Source organism: Brassica napus, chromosome C3 (assembly GCF_020379485.1).
Source record: "Brassica napus cultivar Da-Ae chromosome C3, Da-Ae, whole genome shotgun sequence".
NCBI classification, from domain to species: Eukaryota; Viridiplantae; Streptophyta; class Magnoliopsida; order Brassicales; family Brassicaceae; genus Brassica; species Brassica napus.
The window spans coordinates 30,101,646-30,118,997 of NC_063446.1; the positions used below are offsets into that span (position 1 = coordinate 30,101,646).

The window sequence follows — 17,352 nt, forward strand, 5'->3', positions numbered from 1 at the left end:
GCCCACGATTGGTTCATTTTTTTTAGGACAAAAAAAAATCAAAAAAAGAAAATTTTAAGGACCCCATAAACGGTTTTACCGTTAATCATGCCCTTACTAGCTACCTATTAGCCTATTAGCATAGTTCAACTTGTAAGCAAACTAGAAATAACATTATTTTCTTCTCAAATGAACATAGTTGAATGTTTAATTTAACCATTTTAAACAAAAGATTCTTTAGTTAATTTTTAAAAAGCTTTTGGAATGTGACAGAGAAGGTGAAGACGTTTCATCATTTAGGCCGCTTGGAATCAATCTCTTAGCTCCAAAATTCACTATGGAATGTGAAGACGTTTCATTGTTTGGACCGCTTGGAACCAGTCTCTTAATTCCAAAATTCACTATTGAATCTGGTGGAGAAATCGGAGATGTTTCATTGTTTGGACCACTTGGAACCAATCTCTTCACTCCGATTTCTGCAATAAAATGTGATAGAGGACATAAAGATGTTCAATTGTTTAGACCGTTTGGAACTGATCTTCTTACTTCATCATTGAAAACCTTTCTAGACACATTAAAATCAGAATTAAAAGAATATTACCGCAAATTGCTAATGATAACGTAAGAAATAAGAAGTTAAACACCACAACTCCAAAGAAACTCTTCATGTTTTTGGTATTTGGTATTTTTGTTGTTGATTGGTATATTAGAAATGAATGTGATGTAATTTAACCACCCGAATAGAACTATTTATTGTTATTAGTCTCTCTGCATAAATGTAAGTGCTTCATAATTACCTGTTTATAGGAAATTCTAAAACAATTTAAGTAAAATATCACTTATAAAGAAAAAATATGATATACATAATAAAATCTTTTGAAAATAAAGACATGTGTATGCAACTTTGTTTATATAGAAGTATATTATCTTTTTTTTTTGACAAACCACAATTTATAGAAGTATATTATCTTTTTAGTTTGAAACAAAGAAGTATATTATCTAATTGATGAAATGCATAAATAAAGAAAGATTTATCGACAAAAATATCTATTTTATTAAACCATAATTTTTTTTTGGAAATTAATATTTTTACTACATTTTATTTACACAAAATACTATTGCTTATCAATCTAAGACACTCATTGATCATATTTTAGTACTACTAAAATTATGGAACACTTAATATAACAGTTAATCTACTATACATTGTTATGCATGGAGAAATAATAATATAGATCAAACAGATCTTGATTCCACATAATAGTATATAGCAAACCAAATCAAATAATATAACACAATCATGTTACCTAATTTCCTAATTAAATTGGTTTTGACCATATACTTAACCAAGACAAACTTTGATTTCACGTAATATTATAAGTAAACCAAACCATACACAACATATTACCTAATTATCCAAATTTCTAATTGTCTAAATTGGTTTTTACACTATTAAGTTAAATCACACGTAGGATTATATGGTATACGTTTTTTTATATATTGGTTTAAACCAAAAAACATTGAGTTATAGAAAATCCTTATTATATAGATAACTAAATCATTCTTATAAATTAAAACTTATAAATTACAATATATGGTAACATTTTATAAGTGTCATTTATAGATAAATGCAACATCATTTATTTTAGTTGTTTCGATAAATTATTTTTTAGTATATGGAATGTGGTGGAGAAGGTGGAGACGTTTCATTGTTTGGTCCGCTTGGAACAAATCTCTTCACTCCTAAATTTGCTATGGAATGTGGTGGAGAAGGTGGAGACGTTTCATTGTTCGGACCGCTTGGAACCAATCTCTTCACTCCAAAATCCGCTATGTAATGTGGCGGAGAAAGTGGAGACGTTTCATTGTTTGGGACGCTTGGAACCAATCTCTTCACTCCAAAATCAGCTATGAAATGGGGTGGAGAAGGTGGAGACGTTTCATTGTTTGGACAGCTTGGAACCAATCTCTTTACTCCAATATTCTCTATAGAATGTGGAGGAGAAGGTGGAGACGTTTCATTGTTTGGGCCGCTTGAAACCAATCCCTTCACTCCAAAATCCGCTATGGAATGTGGTGGAGAAGGTGGAGACGTTTCATTGTTTGGGCCACTTGGAACCAATCTCTTCACTCCAAAATCAGCTATTGAATGTTGTGGAGAAGGTGGAGACATTTCATTGTTTGGACCGCTTGGAACCAATCTCTTTACTCCAATATTCTCGATAGAATGTGGGGGAGAAGGTGGAGACGTTTCATTGTTTGGGCCGTTTGGAACCAATCTCTTCACTCCAAAATCCGCTATGGGATGTGGTGGTGAAGGTGGAGACGTTTCATTGTTTGGGCCACTTGGAACCAATCTCTTCACTCCAAAATCAGCTATTGAATGTGGTGGAGAAGGTGGAAAAGTTTCATTGTTTGGGCCGCTTGGAACCAATCTCTTCACTCCAAAATCTGCAATAGAATGTGGTGGAGAAGGTGGAGACGTTTCATTGTTTGGTCCGCTTGGAACAAATCTCTTCACTCCGAAATTTGCTATGGAATGTGGTGGAGAAGGTGGAGACGTTTCATTGTTTGGGCCGCTTGGAACCAATCTCTTCACTCCAAAATCCGCTATGAAATGTGGTGGAGAAGGTGGAGAAGTTTCATTGTTTGGGCCGCTTGGAACTAATCTCTTCACTCCAAAATCAGCTATGAAATGTGGTGGAGAAGGTGGAGACGTTTCATTGTTTGGACCGCTTGGAACCAATCTCTTTACTCCAATATCCTCTATAGAATGTTGTGGAGAAGGTAGAGATGTTTCATAGTTTGGACCGATTGGAACCAAAATTCCAAAATCCGCTATGGAATGTGGTGGCGAAGGTGGAGACGTTTCATTGTTTGGGCCGCTTGGAACCAATCTCTTCACTCCAAAATCAGCTATTGAATGTGGTGGAGAAGGTGGAGACGTTTCATTGTTTGGGCCGCTTGGAACCAATCTCTTCATTCCAATATTCGCTATTGGAACCGGTGGAGAAGAAGGAAACGTTTCATTATTTGGGTCGCTTGGAACCAATTTTTTTATTTCATCATAAGAAACATTTCTAGACACATCAAATTCAGGAGTAAAGAAAAAACTATCACGAATTGCTAAAGATAATGTGAAAAACAAGAATTGGAACACCACAATTCCAAAAAAACTCTTCATGTGTTTTGTATTTTTGTTGTTCATTTGATATGTTGAAAAATGAATGTGATGTATTATTTAACTGTCTGTCTAGAGCTATTTATATAGTTATTAGTCGCTTTAAAAATACAGGCATGTCATAATAATTTGTTTAAGGTAATTGTTAAACTTTTAAAGTAAAATATCACTGATTATATATTCGTAGCAAATATTTGATATACCAAATCAAATCTTTTGAATATAACTACACGTATCTCTTATGTACATTTAACTTTGTTAATATTGAAATTTATTGTCTAATTTGATCAAATGCATGAATAAAGAGATTTGTTGATGAAAACAATATTTTATTACAGTTGAATCCAAATCTAATAAAAATAGACAATGATAAAAAATTAACTATCCCAACAAATAATAAATTTATTATTTTTGTATTTTCTAATTTTTCATAATTCTAAACTAATAGTATTTTGAAAAGTACAATTAATTTTGTTGAATTTATTATTTAACATTCTCCATCCGTTTTTATTAGATCTTGTTTAGGATTGTTGCATATAGATTAAGAAAACATTAACTTTTTTTATATTTTCTAAAGAAAAATATTATTAATTATTCATTTAAACACAATTCCACAAATAACAAAATAGACTACATAATACAAATAGTCATATAACATAAAAATTAATATTTTTTCATTAATAACGGAAATTTTTTATCTAATTTGGAACAATTTTTTTTTTAAATGCCATCTATTAGAAAACGGAAAGAGTACTAACTAACAAAAATTGCATTTAAAACTTCAAGCATGCGTTTATTTGAAACAAAATTTTATTTTAAAACATTTTCTTATAGAATTAGAGGAAATATTCTTCTTGCAATAAAATAAAATAAAATATAGTAGATAAACATTCTCATCGATATTTTAGAAAATTATGCAAAAGAACATAACTATACGGATTCCATACTCATCAAATATTAACTTAAGCTTTTTATGGTTATTTGACAAAATTTCACTAAATTGTATATTTTTAAACTTTTGTGAAATACAATCTCATAACAAATAACTATATTCATGATTGTCAGTGCAAAAAAAAAAGATTTATTTCTCATTTGGATTACAAAAGTTTAAAATTTCCAACCAGAAATTTCGTAAATTCATTGAAATTAAACTACTGGTAAAAAAACATGGGAATTTTGCTAATAGGAGACAACTAATCTCATATATTATCTACTCTGTCATCTATTTCTAAGTACACTAAAATCCACTATATAACACAAGGAAACTATACACCATACTCACTACCTGATTTTTAGTCAACACAACAATGACCGCCCAACAAAAAGGAATAAATGAGCATCCACAGCGTTAAGACCATGATTAAACTGTTTCTTAACTTTTAACTAAAAAAACTAAGAGTCGGTTCTTAAATAATGCTAGAGTATACTGAACTACTTAAAATTGAAAAGTAAAGAGTTTTATTTGATTAAAAAGTTAGCCAATGAAAAACAAACACGTGGAAGGAAAGTTTTTTTAAAAACAAGCAGAGTACGGTCTCCCTTATACTCTTTTTATTCTTCTTTTTCTAACGTTGCATATTTGGTTTTAGCCGAGTTATATAAGGCACAGACGAACTCAAGGCTGCCCATTATCCACCCCGAGTTTATCTACAACGCCCCATCTTCTAAAAGGTTATGGCGTTTCAATCAGTTTAACCGACCCATCTGAAAATCCAACAGCTATGTGATTCAGTTCTTGAGGATGAGCTGTGATTACCCGTGGGATGGATGGGAGCGATATTGCAGAAAAGATACTAGATTTTTGTTGGCTACGTGTGGGTTTGGGCTTGTAGGCTGATGGGGCAATGCGACATCTGAGTCTCAAGTATTGAGCATAAAAAAATCCAATGTTCCCCCATCTAAAATGATGTATAAACCAACGGGTTGTTGCGTGAGATTAAAGATTGATGTGTCGGACATTTCTCAATTTTGTTCAAGTAAATCTTCAGCGAGGAGTACAACCATTGTCTATATAATTTTACTAAAGCATCTTAACATTTGCTTACTTCCACTTAAGTAGATTACAAAGATGCTATTAGCTTTGTGTAAGCTAGGGTTTCCTCAATCTGATAGGCTTTTCCAAATCCATTCAGCACTATCAGAAGGAACTGTAAACTCTGATAAAGGCTCCCCTAAGAGAATATAGCAATCATTCCTATGCAAAAATGTAAGTAACCTCATCCCCCATGTGTCTTGTTTGATGTCTTTTGAGAGTAGCATCAAATTCGATTCTCCAGGATTGTTCAATGCCCATAGATAACTGTCCAATCACTACAAGAATTTATTAAATTAGTTACGGACTGGCGAAGACATTTCTGTAGCCAAATGTATTAGTTACAAAAATAGCGATAAAATACATAAATTTGTTTTTGTAGCTAAATTCGTAGCCGGTTGTAGCAATTTGTAGCTATATAGCTAGAGATAAAATCCGTTGATCTCTGTAGCTAAATAGCAACGTCTTAGTTAGAGATAAGTTGTCGCTATAAATATTATACTTATCAATCTATAGCCACAAAAATATGTAACTAAATAACAATAACTTATGTATCATCACCAATCCCTAAACCCTAAAACTTATAACCTAAACCTCAGATACCTAATTTTATATACTTTAACTTAAACCTACAAATTTATGTATATAATCATCAATCGTTAAAACCTAAATTCTATCCAAACTTAACACACTTACCTTAAACTACAAATGTATGTGTATGAGCAACAATCCCTGAACCTTAAAACCCATACCCCAAACAAAATCTAATATCAAATCTTAACATCCAACTTAAAATCTCAACCCCACACTCCAAAACAAATAACATACAAATGAAAATTTAAAAAATCTTATTAGATAACCTACATTCAATTAAACAATTTTAACACCTTTGGATGAGATTTGATCCGAGAGACAAAAGCGTTTTTTTTTTCCTTTTTCTTATTATCTCCGTTCTCTTCCTTCGACAGGTTCCCTTTCTCTCTTTCTATTGGTCAATATGTTCATTTCTCTCTTTCTACTGGCCAATCTTCCCATTGGCCAATTTTGAGTCACACGGATTGACATATCTACCGTTGATATGTTTTTGTCAATGGTCCAGATTTCTTCTATTTTTGTTTCTACTCTTCCTCTTTTTGTCAATCTCTTAACATATCACAGAGAGTTTCTCTTCATCCATTTTACCTTCAAATTTGACGTCTCTCTGTTTGCGTTTGCTCTTTTTCTTATTCTCTTCACCATTCTAGTAGAGCCAGAGGGTGTTGTGTTTCTCCTTCTCATCTTTCTCTTTCTTAACATCACAGATCTATACTCTATTTGACAAATAAAATTATAGATCTCATCTTCTTCCTCTTTGTCGTACCAAACCTCGTCGTCGTTACCACCATAGCTCGTCGCCGCCGCCACCACCGAAGCTCTTTTTCATTCTTTGACTTCAATTGAAGCGGAGACGGTGAAGCGGAAGCTAGGCGGAGGTGGCGCAGCAGAGACGACGACGTCTGCGGTCATCAAGTTCTTCTCAGCCCCTCTTTCCCATGAACCTCGCCTGTCAAGCTCTCTCTCTCTCTGTGGTTTTGTTTTGTTTATGGTACGGGAAGGGTTGTGGTGAGCAGAGTTGGTGGTCGTGAGCTTGACGGCGCTGTGGTGGTGGTACGATGGTGGTGCTTACCGGAGAGTGAAGACAAAGCTTCGTGGTGGTGCTGCTGATGATGATGACGCTGTTTAGATATAGATTTAGGTTTAATTTGTTTTCGATAAAAAAAAAATAATAATTTGTTTTCTGTTTAGTGTTTTTTTTGCTTCTGTTTAGTGTTTTTTTTTTCAATTTTGGTTTACTTCTGTAAAACAATTTGAATATATAAATCAATTTTAATTTTATTATTCAGTTCTCAGATTAACTTTTGTTTTGATTTATTTGATTTAAAATTTTGATTTAATATGTAATTTATTTTTACAATATATTTTTTAATGTTTGTATCCACATAGCTACGGAAATTCATTAGCTAAATTGTCACTAACTAGCAAAAGAACAAACTGTAGCTAAGTTGTTGCTTTTGGCTACGAAAATTGTTTTAGCTAGTTTGTCGCTAATTGGTTACGAATTGGCTACGGAATGAGTTTAGCGTCGGTGCTGAAGCCAAAGAATTAATCTGTAACTATTTGTCGCCTTCTCAATTCTAGCTAGGGATTATGTCTAATAGCTACAAATCAATCCTTAGCTATATTAACAAATTCTTGTAGTGAATAGCATCAAATCACCTCTCGTATACGTAACTCCTTCAACTATATATATATATCAACAGAGATCAGTATATATCAACAGATAAGAAATATATAAAAAGATATATAATTCACCTTCGGATACGAGTCAGATTTTGATTCCAGCTTCAGCATATTTATCCATCATATCTTTCCCAGAGAGAATACTATTATCCCCGTACAGCTGTAGTGACAAATGACTATGGTAACCCTTATTCTCAAGAGCTCGTTTGCTTTTCTGATAAATGGATTTTGGATCGAGATATGCTTAGGGGTTATAGGAAATCGTCTACGTCCAAGAATACACTGGTGTTACCCGCTGCCAAAAAAAATAATCAAATCAAATCGTGTGTATAATTGATAAAAAATTTACTGTGACAGATCGATCAAATGAAATATAAGCACTATATAGACAAAAGGGAATATTCCGAGGAAATTCCGAGGAACACTTGATATCCTCGATCGATCGATGGGATAATCTCATCGATCGATCACATTGTTACGCTTTGGTCCATCTTAGTGATCGATCGATGTGTTTTTGGACATATATCCATTGATCGATCCGTTTAAAAAAAAATTGACGTTTTGAAACCCCAAACACTAGTTCCTCGGAATTCCCTCGGAATATTCCGAGAAAATTCCGAGTAAATAGGGTTTTTAAACCGAAAACAACGTTTTTACGGTTTGAATAACACCTATGTAACCCTTATTAAGTGTCTTACGTTCATTATGAAGTCAAAAATTTGTTTCTTACCCTATAATAAACACTTTTCCGATTGTATGAACGAAATCCCCACAACATAAGAGAAACACTTATACACTTTAATGAACGGTAAAGGGAATACTTACAATTCGTTTTGAAATTTGTTATTTCATGGTTTATGCTCATCTATACAAAGAATCCTCAATGGTATGCATTACAATTGTATAAGAAATGAAATACGGCAAAAAAAAATTGATGTTTTGAAACCCCAAACACTAGTTCCTCGGTATTTCCTCGGAATATTCTGAGGAAATTCCGAGGAACAATATAAATTAATAGAAATACATGCACAGGATATTCTTTTTCCTCGAATTAATGAAAATATTCCGAGGAAATTCCGACGGATATTTAAGTGGCCGTCGGAATTTTCTCGGAATATTTTCATTTAACCGGGCAAACAAGCCGCCAAATATTTCGGAAAAATTGAAACTGAAAATACTGATGGAATTCCAACGGAAAATATCTGTCGGACCTAAGGTTTTATAAACTCCAAAAGCATCTTCTTCCCCATTTCTCTCTTCTTCCTCTCCGGCAATCTCTCTCTCCTTCTGGCGTTCTCCACCTTCTCTCGCGATGAACTCTCCGGCGAATCCTTTCCATTCCCTTACAAATCATGTAAGGACCCTATCCCACTCTCTTAGGTCCTATTTGTTAGGTTTTTAAGTAGATTTGATGATTTTAGAAGGTTTTTGATAGATTTTTGTTAGGGTGATTGGGTAGGATTGTGATTTGTTGTGTAATAGGTTTAGAATTGTGATTTGGTTGTGTTGAATTGATTTAGAACTTTTTTTTATAAATTGTTCATTATTTTTGTATTTACAAAACGTTTTTTCTATATAAATTCGATTTTACAAAACGTTTTTTGTATATAAATTCGATTTTTGGATTTATAAAAGATGCTTTAATATTTTAAAATTAATTTTGTATTTATAAAACATTTTTTTTTTATTTATAAACACTATTTTTTTATTTTTGTATTTATAAAACCTATTTTTAAATATACAAACCGTTCTTTGTATATAAATTCGATTTTTGGATTTATAAAAGATGATTTCATATTTTAAAATTAATTTTGTATTTATAAAATATTTTTTTTATTTATAAACACTATTTTATTATTTTTTGTATTTATAAAAACTATTTTGTATTTATAAAAAGATGATTTCATATCTATAAAAATTTTTATATTTATAAATCTAATTTTGTATTTATAAAACATTTTTTTATTTATAAACACTATTTTATTATTTTTTGTATTTATAAAAAGATGATTTCATATTTATTAAAACTAATTTTGTATTTATAAAACATTTTTTTATTTATAAAAACTATTTTATTATTTTTTGTATTTTAAATATGTTTTCTATTTCAATTTTAATTTTATATTTTCGAATTTCAATTTAAAAAAAATAAATTTATAATTTTTTTTTTAATTTTGGAAATATTCCGAGGAAGTTTATCCCTCGGAATATTCCGACGACATCTTCCTCGGAATATTCCGAGGAATTTCCGACGACCTTGTGGTCCTTGGAAATTCCGAGGAAATAGGGTTTCCTCGGAATTCCGTCCGAGGAAAGATGAATTTCCGAGGAGTTATTTTCGAGGACTTTTTTCGTCGGTATGTCGTCGGAATAGCGTTATTCCGACGACGTACCGGCGATTTTTTCCCTCAGTATGCCGCTGTTTTCTTGTAGTGAATGGTGATTTCCGATTAGGAGTCCTTAAGAATAAAAAAATAGAATCGAACCAAAATCGAAAGGAACAAACTTGGGATTTTGAAACCCTAAATCGAATGGAGAAAATTTCGATTTTGAAACCGTAAGAACAAACAAGAACAACCCAAATCGTAAATCGAATGGAACTTAAATCGAAAGGAAGAAACTTGGGTTTTGAAAACCCATAAATCGATCGGAACCAAAATGGGTTTTGAACCCGTAAGAACAAATCGAATGAAACGAAGCAATCCCCAAATCCCCTAATCGTTTTATACCCAAATCGTTTTCAAACCCTAATTTTGAAACGAAACTATCCCCAAATCAATTGAATAAACAAAACCGAACCCTAGATTGAGAGGAAAACAAGATGCAAACTAATCTAAATCGATTAATCTAGAAGATAAGCCTTCTATTTACCTTGAGGATCCGAGGGAGACCAATCGCGATGGTGGGTCGAGAGAATCGCCGTCGAGAGTCGGGAAGATTTTTTTTTTCTTTGCTTCGGTCGAAATGACCCATTTTTTCCCCATACGAAACACAAAAGCGGCCCGGTCCACTCAAATTCGGACACGTAACACAAGGATCGAGTCCGTCAACCACCTAATTACGGACCAATCCTTACGTTTATTAAGCTTAATATTATTATTATATTAAACTAATGGGACCATTAAGCGCTAAGGATTCGGGGTCATCCCCGGTTGCGCATGCTCTTACGGATGATGAAAGGCGTTTTGTAAATTAGTGTTATGGCTGTGATTGTTTACAACTGTTGTGATTGTGGCTTTTAAAAATATTTCTTTAAAAACCTTAGGCTTTAGTAAGTTGACACTTTTAAAAAAAGTGTTTCAATATTATATTCTTTTATTGTATTGTATATGTATTACTCTAGTTTTATTACTCTACGTAATTTCTATATATTTGGGTAATTTATATAAATAAAATAGTTGTTAAAAAACTTTTAAAAAGTCTATAGACACTAAATGCTGGTTTTTGCAAAACTTATATGTAACAAGAAGAAATTTAATAAAAATTACTTTAGAACAAAGAAAAATCATAAAAACATGATTGGCTGGCTAAATCTTAGCTGTAAAAGCTTTACAAAGAGTAAAAGTCTCAACAGTCTAATTCACAATCGGAACCAATACTTGTGCTGAGACTTCTGTGTCTATTACAAAGAGAGTGTCTTTTTGGCTGGGACTGCTAGATATGCCCAGTTGTCCTAATCGTTGTGTCCTATGAAGTTAATTTTGTTCGGGTGTTGGTTCAGTTCTTTTTCTGTTTAACACTAGTACATGGGTGAAATACAGTTTTAAGATACAAATCTGACAGTACAGCAAGAGATTGGAACCAAACCTAACAAAGGGAGACTACTAGCAACAACTAAAACATACAAGCAGAGATTGGAACCAAACCTAACATTTGATAAACAAAAAACAAACAAACAGAAGATGATGGTCAAACTGAAACATCAAAGCAACAAACACCTTGAGAGCCGTTGACAGAAAATCACCAAATTTCGAAGATGACTAACTTTTTTTTTTTTTTTGACTAACTCCTTCTACAGTGAATAGCACATGAAAATTACAAAGAAGATAGTTTTAATAACCAGCAAGAAAGACTGGAAGGGCGAAGTCGACAAAGAAGTGATATGGGAATGTCAAAAAGAAGCCATATGAGAAGCGAGATTCCGATCAGATCTCAAAGAAGAATACAAGGAGCGAGTTAATATCCGAACAGATCTACTCACAAGGATGAGACTAGAATTTGATCGAAACTAGAATGGATCCAAAGAAACATACAAGCTATTGTTGGACCCAATTTCGGTCAATCCAATAATGGGCCACGATCGCGGATATGAGCCGTAAAGAGCTGAAGCCCATAGCGAATATACGAGCTCGAGACGGAGACTTCGAGGGCCCAGAGGTCGCGGAACAAGATACGGAGATCGCGGAGCGGTTACAGAGATCACGAAGTCGACCTACTGTAAAGAGAGGAGAACATACATGACCTACTGTAAAGAGAGGAGAACATACATGGAGGGACACACGTTGAAAACCCTAGAGAGAACTACACCCACACTTCGACCTTGTTTTCATCCATCTTTAGATCTTTTCTCTTAGCGATCTCGTTGTAACGTTCGATCTTATTCTGCTCATTGTATTCGATCTTATTCATCAATAAAAGTCTATTTTTTTGCCTACCGGAAACTGATTAGATCGTTGTGTTCGAAAGATATCGTTGCTTACATCATTTATCTTCATTTGATTAAACTTCCGATCACTATCAAATTCTTAGTGTAGATTTTAGGATCTATGGCCGGACATCCAACGACCAAGATGATGATCGCGTCTTGTAATTAAACCTTACAGAGATTAAAACTGTGCTAGCTAAAAATGGTTTATGTTAGCTAATTTTGCATGTGCCATGTCAACATGTACTTAGAGATGTCAATTGGACACACTGTCTATTGGTTACCGATGTCCAAGTCCATTTGAACTAACCAAATTAGACCAATAAATAAAGCTGTCCAGTTGGTCGAAACCCAATAAACTCCAAATCCAATGGGCTTAAACCAAATGGACATGGGCGGCCCAATGTATAAAAAATCCTAGGGTTTCCAATGAAAATCACTCTCTTTTTTTGGCTCTCGTCTCTGCGACTCTCATCTCTGATTCCCGTTCTCTCTCGATGAAGTCGACTCACGGCGACTCTCCGTTCTCTCTCCCCTCGGCGTCTTAATCCTCTCTCTCTCTCTCTCGCGAGTCGCGACTCTGATTGTGTACAGCTTCTCAGTGACTCTCTCTCTCTCGGCGTCTCGATCCGCCTCTCTCTCTCTCGGCGTCTCGATCATCTCTCTCTCTTTCTCGTGAGTGTGATATGAATCTATAAAATGTTTGATGCCTTGTTGAGTAGTGTTTTATACATTGAACTGATGTTTGTATGATATGTACTGTCATGTTACTTTGTTTGAACTGATGTTAGTGTCATGTTTAAACCAATGTATTTTACTATCTGCTTGTGTGATAACTTATGTGTTTTAATTTGATAGGAGAGGCTGAGAAGATAAAGAAGAGAAGGGCAATCAAAACTTATGCTTTGGATTTTTTATTTTTATGTATGAACCATTATGTATGAAATAATATATGAATTTTCTATGCTTTGGATATGTAAAACTTATGAAACTTAATGTGTAAAACTTGAAATTTATGTTTTTTATGGATGTTTCACAAAAAAAATGTTTTTTTTATGGATTTAGCATATTAAAGCAGAAATTGTATTTGGGCTTTGTGGAATGCCCATTTGGACTTGGGCCAATTTGGTCTGGACAATTTGGTCTGGTACAATTTGAGCTTAAAAAAATAATGTCCATTTGGACTGTTGTGTCCATTTGGACAACCCATTTGGACTTGGGCAGCCCAATTGACATCTCTACATGTACTCAGAGTTTAATCACATGTGGAAATTAATCACATTTGACACATCAATACATGTCATCGTAGCCATGTCATATTTTAGAACTGATCAAATCATAATGCTTTTATGTGAACGTATTTTTAATTAATAGTACGATGCTAATTTATTTTGTCTAAATTAAAATTACTACTGTATTAGCTTAGTCATACTTTATATGAAAACATGAAAAGTTTTATATGAATATTTTATTTCTTTGGATATATGATTTAGCTTCCACGCATGTGTCGCCTTTCTATAAGGAAATGGTCCAGAAAGTTGGATATATATAGCTGTCGTATGAATGATGATTTTGATAATACATATTGATCTTAAGTAAAATAATGAAAATAATATTTTGGCTCTGTGTGGGTGGCCATACATACAGCTGCGGCTCGAGAGTCTCCTCAACATCCTCCTGTAATACAGGTCTTCTTGCTCATTTGACTTCTATTATCCTTGTTATATGTCAAACTTCTAATTTCTCAACTAATTCATCACTTAACAATTAACATAAACCCATATTGACATGACTATGATGATATGTATTGATGTATTGCATTGATGATCAATCATGACATCATGTATTCATTTTAGTAGTGTAACAAAGTGGAATTAATTTGACGGCATGAAACCATACGTGTCGGAACAGAACAAAACGACAGAAGTTAATGAAAAAATAGATAGAAGTCAAGGCAATTCTAATATTTCATGTTTCATTACTTAATTATTTAGTAGAAAATAAATAAAAGGAAATGATATAGATCGATTGAATGCATATTATTAGCAGCCTTCCACTGAAGATGATGCCAACTAAATACATACGTGCTTCACTTTGAGGCCAGCTCATATCTCATCTCTAAGTGGTGAACAGAGGTCGAAACTATAAGTTTGCGTAAAGGGAGGGAGCATAGCTAATCTCAGACCCCACCTTGGTATCCAATGGCAGCCACTAACCTCTAGCGTCCACGGTGTTTCACAATTATTCCGGTAACATAAAATATCAATCCTTGTCACGTATATTTTTTTTTGTTCACCTAATAATTCATTCAAAAGGGTTAAACCGGGTTCGGTACAAAACCACTAAAAGCTTGTTTAGCGAAACCGTCTTCCCAGACAAGGTTCTCACGATGACGAAATCGAAAGCAAATATCATCAAAGTACGAAGCAAGCAAATGGATATCAGAAATAGTTCCATGAAGACCGGAGAAATCCTTGTCACGTATCTACCGACTACAAATTTTAGCTGAATAAATATCATTTATGATCTAAACAAATGTTTGTTTTGATGATCTGAATAAATGATTTCTATTATAGTGTGAGGATAAATGGTTTGATCATTTCCTTGTATCCAATTAGTACAAACCCCATAAAAAATCATTTTTTTATCCGACGATTGCATGAATCATACACGTACTACAATTTGGAAACGTTTGACAAAATGTTCAAAAAAACGTTTCCAAGAAAAGAAAGAAAGATAGTTGAAACTGATGATTGAAATGTTTGGCTTTGAACCTAAAACCAGAGTGTCTGTTTTACTTCTCTCTCTATCAAATTCGATCAAAGAGTTTGAGAATCCAATCTAAACTCAAATGGATCCGTGCTCTTTCGTACGGATCATAGTCGGAAACTTGGCCGTTAGGTTTCCGGCTTCTTCGTCTTCCGAACCGTCTGTTTCAGCTCCAAATTGCTACTGCAAAATCAGATTCAAGAACTTTCCTCGCCAGATCATTTCTGTTCCGGTTATCTTCCAAACCGAATCTGAATCCGAGAGTCGTTCCTCCAGTACTGTCGCTGCTTGCTTCAGTTTAAGCAAAGCTCAGATAGATGCTTCTTTGAAGAAGACTAAGTTCAGCGTCCTCTCCGTCGAGACTTATTTACGCGGTGATGTCGTTAGCGGCGCGTCGTGTGGACTCGCTCCCGCGAGTGAGAAGTTACTCGGACGATTCGAGGTTTCGCTGGATTTGAAAGCGGCGGAGACGAAAACGTGTGCGGCACACAAGGGATGGGTTGCCTTGAGATCCAAGAAAGGGAGGAATAAAGCTGAATCCGATCCGGAGCTCCATGTTAGCGTACGGGTTGAACCCGACCCGAGATTCGTGTTTCAATTCGACGGCGAGCCGGAGTGCAGCCCTCAGGTTTTCCAAGTACAAGGAAACACGAAACAAGCGGTGTTCACTTGCAAGTTCGCCGCGAGGAGTTGCATATCGTCGGAAAAGGAACAACAGTCCAAAGAGAGAAAAGGTTGGTCCATAACGGTTCATGGTCTCTCCGGCTCACCGATAGCGATGGCTTCCATGCTCACACCTTTCGTTCCATCACCCGGCTCGAACCGCGTGACCAAATCAAGTCCCGGCGCGTGGCTTATTCTCCGACCCGACGGTTGCACGTGGAAGCCATGGGGACGGCTAGAAGCATGGCGTGAAGCTGGTTACTCCGAGAAACTCGGTTACAGCTTCGAGCTCTTACAAGACGGAGTCGCCACTGCCGTCTCCGCTTCCTCATCAATCAGTTTGAAAAATGGCGGGAGTTTTGTAATAGACGTTACCGGCGGGACAACCACGGCGGTCTCTACGCCGACAACGAGTCCTTATGGAAGCTGTGATCTCGGGTCTAGATCTAGCTCCGGGTCGAGATCAGGATCCGGGTCGGATTTTGGATACCTACTGCCGCAGCATCCGGCGCAAAACAGAGGGTTTGTTATGTCGGCTTCGGTGGAAGGAGTTGGGAAACGGAGCAAACCAGAGTTGGAAGTCGGTGTGACGCACGTAACATGCACGGAGGATGCAGCAGCGCACGTGCTGTTAGCTGCGGCGGTAGATCTCAGTTTGGACGCTTGCAAGCTGTTTTCTCATAAGCTAAGGAAAGAGTTAAGACAGCAAAGCCAGCTTGGTGTCGTTTGACGTTTGACCAATTCATGAATTGTCTTCTAGAAAATGTTTATTTATTTATTTTTTAGGTAGCGTTAAGGACTTTAGAGCAGTATTACTGGGAGTCTAGAGTCTAAAATAAAGCAAGATAGAAATGACAGAGAGGAGAGAGGTAAGACCATCATTGACCGTAGAGGGCTCTTAGGTTTTTTTTTTGTCTGATTTTTAAAAAAATTAAAAATGAACCAATCGCGTATCGTCACGTGTCAGTGGGGTCCGCGAAAAGTGACAAAATCCTCCCGAACTCGCTTCTTACGGAAGAGGTAGAAGAGGCAGTCCTAAAAATAACGGTGGTACCCACATAATTTTAAATTTTACTTTTTTTTTAAGGAGCAGTTTTAAGACGCGCCGTTGTTGATGCTCTGAGAAGCATATGGTTATGAAAAGCCGTAGGCTAATGGTAAAGAAACCCATTTAATACATGTCATTCTTTTATTGGTTTAAAAACTAAAGCAAAGTTGAAAAATTAAGAAAACAATTTTCTTTTGGTTGAGAGATTTTAGACGATGTGCATGCTCTTAGCCAGCCAATTAAAATTGTTTGTATATTTCATGTACAGCTAAGAAATGACAGTGACAACTTCTTATCTCATTATCCGATCCTTTTTAACTTCTTATAAACAAAAAAAAACTATAAAAGTAATTCATTTTATATCATTGAAAAATCATTAATATGGTTTTTCTCCATTGTAATTACCAGGAGGATCATAGTTGCATGTAATAAAAGTACCACCACTGTTACACACCACTTTAGAGGAGAGAGGTAAGACCATCATTGACCGTAGAGGGCTCTTAGGTTTTTTTTTTGGTTTGATTTAAAAAAAAAAATTAAAAACGAACTAATCGCGGACCGCCACGTGTCAGTTGGATCTGCGAAAAATGGCAAAATCCTCCCAAACTCGCTTCTTACGGAAGAGGTAGAAGAGGCAGTCCTAAAATTAACGGTGGTACCCACATAATTTTAAATTTTACTTTTTCTTAAGGAGCAGTTTTAAGACGCGTCGTTGTTGATGCTCTGAGAAGCGTATGGTTATGAAAAGCCGTAGG

General features: G+C 34.9%; 3 protein-coding genes across 3 annotated transcripts; 1 reads left to right on the forward strand and 2 right to left on the reverse strand.

The window, feature by feature from the left end:
- Positions 1 to 1,648: 1,648 nt before the first annotated feature.
- Positions 1,649 to 2,962, reverse strand: LOC106384370 (leucine-rich repeat extensin-like protein 5). Its single transcript, XM_013824343.2, has one exon. It carries the CDS (start codon positions 2,960 to 2,962, stop codon positions 1,649 to 1,651), a length of 1,314 nt encoding a protein of 437 aa, XP_013679797.2.
- Positions 2,963 to 5,150: 2,188 nt separating this feature from the next.
- Positions 5,151 to 12,417, reverse strand: LOC106384369. Its single transcript, XM_048749529.1, has 3 exons — positions 12,402 to 12,417; positions 7,567 to 7,715; positions 5,151 to 5,467 (listed from the first exon to the last, which is right to left on the reverse strand). Exons 1-3 carry the CDS (start codon positions 12,415 to 12,417, stop codon positions 5,261 to 5,263), a joined length of 372 nt encoding a protein of 123 aa, XP_048605486.1. The 3' UTR covers positions 5,151 to 5,260.
- Positions 12,418 to 14,184: 1,767 nt separating this feature from the next.
- On the forward strand, positions 14,185 to 16,310 carry LOC106385829. Its single transcript, XM_022699186.2, has one exon. It carries the CDS (start codon positions 14,969 to 14,971, stop codon positions 16,277 to 16,279), a length of 1,311 nt encoding a protein of 436 aa, XP_022554907.1. The 5' UTR covers positions 14,185 to 14,968; the 3' UTR covers positions 16,280 to 16,310.
- The last annotated feature ends 1,042 nt before the right edge of the window (positions 16,311 to 17,352 follow it).